A 10,486-nucleotide genomic window follows, 5' to 3' on the forward strand; every position below is an offset into this window, starting at 1 on the left:
ATATCTTTATTTATTTACTTATTTATTTTTGGTCTTTTTGAGACAGGATCTCTCTTTAGCCCCAGCTGGCCTGAACTTGCTATGTAGATCCACCTGCCTCTGCCTCCCAAGTGCTGGAATTAAAGGCGTGTGCCACCACACCCAGCTTATTTTTTAATTTTTATGTGTATGAATGCTCTGCCTGAGTGCCCATGGAGGCCACAAGAGGCACTGGATTCCCTGAAATTGAAGTTATGGACTATTGTTAGTTGCCATGCGGGTGTTGGGAACCAAACCTGGGTCCTCTGTATGATCAGCTGGTGCTCTTAACAAGAGAACCATCTCTTCAGCCCTGTGAGTATATAACTATATTTATATATTATATAGTAATATATTAACTATATTTTCCTCTCTCTATCACATCTGCATCCTTGTAGACCTGGAGTTCTTTCTCTGAAGACAAACTCTTCCATACCGTGGTGCATTTGTATAAGTGTGTGGATGGGTTTTGCATAGTGGGTTGAATATAATAGATATTATTAGATTACTTATCCAAAATGACATAACGTATGTATTCTCCTATGTAAAAAAATAAGAGGTTGTTTGTCCAAATCTCTAAGAACATGGTCATTTCTTTTAAACTGTGCACTTATTTTTAATTATTTTTATGTGTGTGTGTGTGTGTATAAGTGTGGGCACGTGTGTGCCATGGAGCATGTGTGAAGGTCAGAGGACAACTTTTGGGAGTTGGTTCTCTCTTTCCACGTGGGTTCTGGGATTAAACTCAGATCATTAGACTTGTACAGCAAGTGCTAAGCTTGCTAAGCCGTCCTTGCTGGCCCTAAACTTTGAGTTTTAGTGAATAAACAATGGCACTTAATTCTGGTGAAAGTAAGGGTTTGAGCAGCTGCCTCCAACAATGAGATAAATGTTTAAAGATCAAAAGTAGGCAAAATATTAAGTACATAATTACCAGGAAGTAGTTCACCAACTTGATTAGTTATGCAGACATTGCAGCACCCTTCAACAGTATTACAATTGTTCAAAGGTTTCACAAAGCCATTTAGTATTTTAGCAGCTATTTCACTTAGGAAAATGTTAATCTTTGAATTGGTTTCCCCCCGATATTTTGGTAAGGAAACCCCGAGTATCTGTGAATATCAACTGACTTGGACAGGGTCTTTACAAAGATAATCACATTGAAAGCAGTCATTGTGACTAGCGTCAATTTGGGGAGGGAGGGAGGGAGAGAGAGAGAGAGAGAGAGAGAGAGAGAGAGAGAATACAAATACAAAGACAGAAATTAGGGCGATGTATCTACAAGCCAAGGAACATCAAAGATTGCCAGAAAGCCACCAGACAAGCTGGAGGACAGGGATGAAACAGATTCTCTTCCATAGCTCGCAGAAGGAAGCAACCTGTCAACACTTCCATCACACATGCCTAACCTCAACAGGAACACTGTTTTGCACTAAGCCACCAAAATGTCAGCATTTTGTTATAGCAGCAGCAGGGAACTGAGATGGAAGGAAAACCAAAACATCAATGAATAAGGTTTGTCTCCCTTTGGTATTCTTCAGAATGCAAAACTTTGGGGAAGAAAGAGCTACATTATTTTGTTCCTATTACTTGTGGGTAAGGGGCAGTAATTTTTTTTTTTTTTTTTGTCTTTTTGAGACAGGGTCTCCCTGTAGCCCCAGCTGTTCGGGAACTCGCTTATTTATAGGAAGTTTCAAAACCAGTTTTCTCAAAGTTTTAAAATCTGAAAATTTTAGGCCAATAATTTTTTCCCTCTTCAGCTCATTCTAGCCCGGTAGCTTCCACATCCAGTCAAAAATAAATTGGCAAGTGCACATCTAGCCAGTGCAATCAGCTTGCTCGGTACGCAGGGAGCTAGTAGAGGGAAGGCTTAGTCACACTGCCTTAGTTGAATCAATGCACCTTGATGGTGAGAGAGGTCCAAAAACTGCAGCCCTTGTACAACTAGCACACTCCATTATATGTAGTTAGCGATTCATAAATATGCTTTGAAAAGAATTTTGTTTCTATTTATCCTAGACTTGAAATCTGTCATTTTAAATGGTTTGGAGGAGACTTTGCTGTTTTTCTGTTGTGTGACATTTGATATCTATATAAAGGAATTTATGTATAACGCATGCCCCACTTTAAACATAGAATTAAACGATGTTCTATGAAGGTATATTCCAACTGAAGAACCAGGTCCTAGTTGTTACCATCATAAGCCACTTGTGTGTTACCTCCCCAATCCTCCCTTCTCCTTCGCCTTCCAAGCTTCAAAACAGCAATTTCCACACCTAGCCATTATTTGCCATTGGTGCCACTGTGCCACAGCAATGTTTGCCTCGTGTGGAACTGCACTGCACGCATTACTTCTTAACACAAAGACTTTGAGTAAAGATTCTTATCATAAAATGTTCTCCAGTTGCTTTTGGCTAAGTTATGTTCACAGAATTAACTTACAGGGAACTTAACATGGCTTTGATGTTCATCTCAAGGGAGCTACAGAGTCTCTGTTGTGTAATAAAAACAAAACTTCTGATCTTCTTTATTTCTGGGGTGTTTTTTTTTTGTTTTTTTTTTTGAGCCTCTAAATTCCAGAAGTTTCCTGGGTAGAAGTGTCTTTCTTATTCGCTGTGGATTTCCTAAACTATGCCTGAGTTTATGCTAATGAAGTAGTCCACAGTGAGTCCCTAGATCATTTCAAGATGAGGGGTAGTTCTGTGTGTTGAGAAGGTTGAGTGAAGTGATATTAGCTGGAACTCCCAAACTTCAGGGAGTATAGGAGCTCTGGAGACAGAGTTCAGCCTCATGACCAAAGGTTCCTGAGCTGGGAAGATGACTCTTGGTAAACTGCTTGCCACACAAGCATGAGAACCTGAGTTCAGATCCCCATCACTCACAAAAAAATCTGGGTGCAGGGGCTGGAGAGATGGCTCAGAGGTTAAGAACTTTGTTTGTTCTTGCAGAAGACCCGGGTTTGAATCCTAGCACCCACATGGAAGCTAACAACTGTCCATAACTCCAGCCCCAGGGGATCCGACAGCCTCTTCTGACCTCCGTGGGCATTGCACGACATGGGTGCACTTACCTACATGCAGGCAATACACGCACACTCGTTAAAAAAAAAAATCTGGTTGCAGTGGTGTGTGCCTGTAATTCCAGCACAGGAAGGGAGGGGGCAGACACAGGAAGATTCCTGGGGCCTGCTGGCCAGTCAGCCTAGGCACCTGGCAAGCTCCAGGTTCAGCTAGAGATCCTGTCTAAAGAAATAAGGTGAAGAACAATTGAGGAAGACATCTGATGTTCTGACCTCTACAGGCATTACACGACATGGGTGCACCTACCTACATGCAGGCAATACACTCATACACATAAAAATAATAAAAGTAGAATCTTTTTCAAAAGATTCAATCAATCATGCTCATGTAATGAAATCTCAGGATAAACTCTGGACACCATGGCTAAGGTGAGCTTCCCAGCTGTATCCTTTATACAGTGAAACCATAATTCTAAGTCTAGCACCTTCCTGAGTTCTGTGAGTCATTGTACAAATGATCCAACCTGAGGCAGTCATGGGAGCCCCTTAGTTTTCAGTCAGTTGGTAAGGAGTGTGAGCAATCTGGGAGCCTAGGTGCTGTAGAGAAGACAATCTTGTTGGGACTGTGGAGTCTGGGCTAACTCTGGGCATTTGGACCCTAATCCCATTGCACACATCTATCAACTGCCTAGTGCAGAATCAACACTCAGTAAGTAACCAGATTTGTTTCACCTAAATATTCAAGTGCCAAGAGAAATTGACCTGCTATTTTGGTTTGAAACATACCATATCCGTTCTGGGAGTCTTCAATGATGGGAAGAGGTCCTCTGCCAAGGAATTCATCACCGTGGCTGATTAGGGCTTCCTTTACCACATCGTATCCATGCAAGACCACAGCGGGCCAGGATCCAAAGTACAGGGTATAAATGGGTCCATACTCTTTGGCCAGCTGGAAGAGAAGGTAAACATTTGTGTAAATGGTATTGTGAAATCTTTCTGCAGAAGGCTTTTAAGTAAGAGTTTTCCATGAAGCCTGGCCTTTGCTCCACCAATCTCCTTTTAGGAGTTTAACCAGAAGCATCAAGTCCATTTCATCCATTCATGAATTCATGAAACTTTATTCAGCACATACTTAGTAAGTAGCTGTTCTGGGCCAGATACTGCACGGCCCAGGAGCTATTATAGAACTTCAAATCTAATCGGTGACAGGGAAGAAACAGCAGTACTTGGGGTTGAATATGCTCAATACACATTCTATTCCTGTATGAAAATGTTCTTAAACAACATAGTACCATGCACAACAAATACACACAGTGACAATGAAAAAAAGAAGCAACCAAACAAGCTATATTTGCAATCTAAATGGTGCATAACTCAATGGAAGTGGTAAATGGTACAATGCGCTGGGTGACAAAGGAAGAATTTAATAAACAACATCGGAGAGGCATCTAGAGGGAGGCAACATTTATGCTAAAACTAAAGATGTGGTGGGTATACACAATGGAAATTTTTCAGCTATAAAGATGAGTGAAGAGGCCTGGCATGGTGCCGCACACCTTTAATCCCAGTTTGGGAGGCAGAGGCAGGTGGATCTCTGTGAGTTTGAGGCCAGCCTGGTCTACATAGTGAATTCCAGACCAACTGGGGCTATAGACCCTGTCTCAAAAAAGAAAAAAAGATTAAAAAATAAGATTCAATAATCATTTTTCTATGGATAAATTTGCACACTCAAAAAAAAAAAAGTAAGAGCGAAGGTCTGCTGTCTAAATGAAAATGGAATAATCAGATTAAGTGAATTCAGTCAGCCTCAGGGGGCACTGGGAATCAGGGCCCTGAGCTACATCACTATCTCATAAATAGATTTACAAAAAATATTGTGTGTATATGATATATGTGTATGTATGTATATCTATGATGTGTGCACATGTCTGCATGTTGCATGGCATACCTGTGGAGGTCAGAGAACAGTCCCAGGTGTCAGTGTTTTGCTTTCCAACCTCTTTGAGGTAGAGTCTATTTGTTGTTTGCCAGTGTACTATTTATGCCAGGTTAGCTGGACCACCTGTCTCCACCTCACATCTCACTGTAGGAGCATGGGGATTACAGACAGGCACCACCTCTCGCAGCCTTAAATGGGGTCTAAGGATTTGAGCTCAGGTCTTCGTACTTGCTGAACAAGTGCCTTACCCACTAAGCTACCCTCCAGCTCCTAAAATATATTTTTAATGTGATTTTGTTTTGCAGGAATTTGTTTAGAACTTGAGTGTGTTTTCTCTCATGTGTAGGGTCTAGATTTTATCCAGATACATAAAATCATATATGTACAAATGACATTACAGCAGAACTGAAACTGTCAGGGAAGTGGGGAGGGAGGACAAAGAGCAGGGTAGTAGCCTGGGGGGATATGTTCAAAATACATACTTGTATAAAATGACTTTACAGTATAATAAAATAAAATGATAAGAATAAAAACTAAAGATAAAGCCAAGCGCAGCGGCATATGCCTATAATCCCAGCACTGGGGAGGTGAAGGCAGGAGGATGGAGTTTGTCATCCTTAGCTACATAGTAAGTTTAAGGCTAGCCTAGACTATATGAAACTATCTCAAAAAACCAAACCAAGCTGCTACTAAAAAAGCAAAGAGAACCTAGGGAAAAGTTCATTGTGTGGACATAAACAGAGAGTGACATCTGTATATTGACCATAGCACTGTTCCAAGAAAACAATGGAGGCTTAAGATAGCCTGCAACTGGGGGACGGGTTTTCAAACTTACTTTACTTCCCCACGATTCAATCCAAAGCAGCCATTTGAAATAAGTTACATGAAGATACAGTTAAGTTCTAAACAAATTAATGAGAAATAAAATTACACTTCAAAATCAATTTTTGGAATGGTGATACAGTGCAGGGCAACCAGCTTGACCCCCCAGCATCCCCCACAAAACCTATCTGTATATTAGGGTTCCCTATTTTTTTTTGTTTTTGATTCTAGAGGCTTAAAGGAATCATGGCTTTTTCATTTCTTTTTTCTGTGTCCTTGGCTTCTCTCTCTCTCTCTCTTTTTCTTTTCTGTTTTCTTTCTTATTTCTCCCATCCCCACCCCCAACTTCCACTCAAATGGTGGGAAGTTTGTCACCCTGTGCCTCTTCTTCTCTACCCAAGAAAACAAAGCTTATTTCCTTGGGGAAATAATGTTTGGGGGTATAGATTGCCAGGCCTTCCTCTTCCAACCTCACTTTAAGTTGATGACTTTTCTCTCTGTTTCCCAGAGATGACAGAAGGATCTGTGAGTTTCCACCTGTATCTATCACAGAAGCTCCCCACTTACTGGGACCTCTGCCCGTGCACATAGTTTTCTAGTCATATAAACACGTGAGGAGAAGCAGTTCTCCAGCTTGTACCCAGGGGTCCAGTCCCTTCAATCTATGGTGCACGGAATACTTCTTCATAGCAAAACTTTGAAAATTTGTTTAAATCCGCTATCTCTAATGCCTCTCTCCTTTTTGAAACCTCAGTAGTGAAGCCCTTAACAGCACTATTGTGCTGGAAACTGCTTTCCTACGGCTCCCTTAAAAGCTCCACTTTAATAGGTCTCATATTATTTTGTAGTCATTGTTTTTGGTATGATTAAAATACTTATTAAGGGCTGGAAAGATGGCTCAGTGGTTAAGAGCACTGGCTGCTCTTGCAGAGGACCCAGTCAGGTTTGGTTCCCAGCACCCACATGGCAGCTAACATTCATCCTTAACTTCAGTTCCAGGGTATCTGATGCCCTCTCTTCTGGCCTCTACAGACATTGTATGCATGTGGGTGCACTTACACACATGCAGGCAAAACATTCATACACTAAAAATAAACTTTTAAAAAAGAAAAAAAAAGAAAACTAAGCATACTCTAGTCATATGGTCCAGCAAATGTATGTCCTTGGTATCTCAAAGGAATTAAGAATTTATGATTACACAAAATTCTGTACATGGATGTTTATAGCAGTTTTATCTATAGTTGCCAAAGCTTGGAAGCAATCAGGATACCATTAAGTAGGTGAATGGACAAATGAAATGTGGTAATTCAATTCCCCAAAAGAAGTGGTACACCAAGCCATGAAAAGCCACGGAGCAGTTCTTAGATGCTTATTACTAAGCAAAACTGGAAAAAGTCATACACTGTTGATTGATTTATATGACAGTTTAGAGGATGCAAAGCTGGGGAGGCAGTGAAAAAGTGTGGAAGGCAGAGCACAGGGGAGCTCCAGAACAGTGAAGCTAGTGAAGCCATTCTGACTATAGACCAGGCTGGCCTTGAACTCAGAGACCCGCCTGCCTCTGTCTCCCAAGTGCTGGGATTGAAGGCGTGCGCCACCACGCCCGGCTATTCTGATATTTTAAGAGCAGAAACACACCATTATACATTAATCCAAGACTATAAAATGTATGCCAGGAGAGAACCCTAATGTAAACCACAGACTCAGCACAATAACAATGTATCAATGTAGGTTTCACAGTTATAACTAATGTTCCACTTTGGTGTGGAATGTAAATAGCAGGTGATTCTGCACATGTGTAGGAGCAGGGGGTATTTGAGCATTCTTTCTGGTTTTGGCCCAATTATGCTATGAAACTAAGTGTGCTTAAAAAGTGAAGTTGGGCTGATGATACAGTTCAGCAGGTAAAAGTGCCTGCACCTAAGCCTGACGACCTGAGTTCAATCCCTGGGGCCCACTACCTCTGACCTCTACATTCACACGATGGTGTGTGTGCACACATGTGCATGCTCTTGTACACACACACACACACACACACACGCACACACGCACACCACACACACGCACCTGATTTGTTTTGGCTTTTGTCTGCCCCACCTTTCCCCTCCCGTTTTGCAAAGGCAGGGATTTTTCTTCATTTGTTCATTTCAGTATTCCCAGGGTCTAAAAAACATCTTGGCCTAAAGTATGGACCGATATGTTCATCTAATAAATTATTTGGTGCATGGACTTACAATCAGAGAAATCTCTTATATTGCTCCTTCATCTGAAGAATGTATTTTTGCACAGTGAGCTCATAGAGACATTATCTTTTTATCAAAGATTATTTCCAAACTGTGGCCAGGACAGCAGAGCCAGGCTGCATTCCATTAAGATGTTAGGGAACGAAGGGGCCCTCTTTAGAAGCATCGCAAAGCCTCTTGCAGATAACTTAGTATAAAATGCACACTTTTACATTTGCTGAGCTGCCTTTTGGTGTTATATGCGGATGGGGGTGGAAGGCTTTCATTTAAAATATGTTCTAATCCCAGAATCTTAGTCATAAGCCAACTAGTATCTCCAGTTAGGGTCAGTGCCCCTCACTACTTGCTCTAAAGTGATCCAGCCCCCAAAGAAGAGGATGACTTGTTCTGTGATACCCCAAAGTGCCTATCTGGTAGACAGAACTAAGAAAGGCTTGCAGTTTAACAGCCAGTGCCCTGAGGTCTGGGCTGAGAGTTGAGTCAGAAGACGAGCCCCAAACCGGGAGGCAAATGTCCTAGGATCAGAGTCCCTTACCTTGCAGAGAGATGCAGGAAGGTCCTTGAGGTTTAATTGCAGTAAGTTCCCAATAATGGGAAGCGGAGTCGGGCCTGGGGGTAGCCTTCCCCCAGTGTGCCTTTTGGTCCACACTGAAAAGAAAGTCAGGCAAAAGACAGAAATCATAAGAACAATGGTAGTGATTCCCAGCAGATCCATTTCTGCACCGGGGGCACCAACAATGGCTTCAGATGCTTGTTAGGAAGAAGGCTTGGCAGGGGGTGTTCCCTGCTGGGCAAAGGCTGGTCTGATTTTTGGACTTGGGGTTAAAAAAAAAAACTAGAATGGGGTTGGGTTTGTTTGCTAAAGCTTGAGACCCAGAAGGGCTCCTATTTCCCAATTTTTGTTTTGTTTGTTTTTTTTTTTTTTTTGAAACAGGATCTTCCTGTAGCCTCAGCTGGCCTGGAATTTACTACATAGACTGGGCTGGCCCACCTGCTCTGCCTCTGCCTGCCAAATGCTGGGATTAATGGTATGTGCTATCATGCTGGGCTTCCTATTTTTCACTCAGAAAATCTTCAACTTTGACCTTTCTTTTCCTTCTTTTCTTTCTTTTTTGGTGTATGATCTGTATGGATGTGATGTATATGTGTACAGTGTGTATGGTATGTATGTGGGGGGATGTGTGCATGCTGTGGCAGGTGTGTGGTTAGAAGATACCATTGAGTGTTGGTTCTCACCATCCACCTTGTTTGAGACAGTCTCTTTATCCACTGCATATGCCGGCTAGCTGACCTGTGAAGGTCCAGGGACTCTTCCATCTTGCATTACAAATGCTGGAATTACAGATGCATGTTACCAGCTCCAGTTTAACTAGTCTAGGGATGATTTGAACTCAGGTCCTCATCCTTGCCCAGCAAATGCTTTTCCCACTGAGCCCTCTCCACTACATGTACTTCTCAGCACTGATGATTCATTACCTATAAAGTCACATTTTATTTTTCATAGATTTCTAAAACAGTTCAAGTAATTACATTCACAAACTAGAAGTAAAAAGCTAGGTAATATGCTCTGACGTGATTTGCAAAAGGATTATCCTCAGACATCAAGTCTCTCATCAGTTAGGTCTTCTGTATCCATCAACAGGTAACTGAACAAAATGTATACAAAGGAATGGCATTCACCGTTAAGAAGGGATGAAATTCTGATACGTGCTGCATGTGGATGAACCATGAAAATGCTGTGCTGATTGAAATAAGCCAGACACAAAAGGCCAAATTATTGTGTGATTCCATTTGTATGAGGTATCTCAAATGGGCAAATTCACATGCACAGAAACTGGATCAGAGCTAGGTTGTTATAGGTAGGGAGGAGGGAATGGGGAGTTATTGCATCATAGGTACAGAGTTTCTGTTTGGGATATTGGAAAACTGAAAATGGATAATGGTGGTGATCACACAATACTGTGGGTATACTTAATGTCACTGAATTGTACCCTTTAAAAATGGTTAAAATTTTTGTTCATTTGTTTTTTGAGACAGGGTCTTGTCGGGAGCCGTAGGCCCCTACCCCAAGAAATAGCAAGACCTGATTTCTGGCAAAGCTGTTTTTCAGACATCAAGGCTGGCCTGGTTTGAGATTAACCAGATGACTATACTTGAAAGCCTCTCACAAACATGTTGTTCTAACCTGGGCACTTAACGCTTGAGAGACTCCCTCATTTCTCATGTAATTGCTAAGAAACTTTGGTATTCTTCTGTAATCATACAAGTGTAACCTCTTAATTGATTTATAACTTGCTATATAGAATTGTGGTGTTACTATGGAATTTACTCTGTGATCAATTGGTGTGGTGTTATTGCGATATTCGTTCTGTTAATTGAATTGCTCTACTTCAATGGAATTCTCCCTGCCAACTTCCCCCTCTCCTCCCTATAAAAACTTTGTGT

General features: G+C 41.6%; 1 protein-coding gene and 1 long non-coding RNA gene across 2 annotated transcripts in view; one reads left to right on the forward strand and one right to left on the reverse strand.

Annotated features, from left to right (window-relative positions):
- LOC103744062 (cytochrome P450 2C23-like) overlaps positions 1-8,829 on the reverse strand; it is a 25,620-nt gene extending 16,791 nt beyond the window's left edge. The window contains exons 1-2 of the mRNA XM_029569638.1: positions 8,577-8,829; positions 3,824-3,986 (exon numbers count right to left, since the gene is read on the reverse strand). Coding sequence (XP_029425498.1) covers positions 3,824-3,986; positions 8,577-8,756 — 343 coding nt within the window. The 5' untranslated portion in view covers positions 8,757-8,829. The remainder of the gene's footprint in view (positions 1-3,823; positions 3,987-8,576) is intronic.
- Positions 8,830-9,028: 199 nt separating this feature from the next.
- On the forward strand, positions 9,029-10,119 carry LOC115072444. Its single transcript, XR_003851504.1, has 3 exons — positions 9,029-9,069; positions 9,684-9,841; positions 10,079-10,119. It is a non-coding gene; the product is annotated as an uncharacterized LOC115072444 (long non-coding RNA).
- Positions 10,120-10,486: the final 367 nt, after the last annotated feature.

This window comes from Nannospalax galili, unplaced genomic scaffold (genome assembly GCF_000622305.1).
Source record: "Nannospalax galili isolate Female #2095 unplaced genomic scaffold, S.galili_v1.0 scaffold161, whole genome shotgun sequence".
Lineage (NCBI taxonomy): Eukaryota > Metazoa > Chordata > Mammalia > Rodentia > Spalacidae > Nannospalax > Nannospalax galili.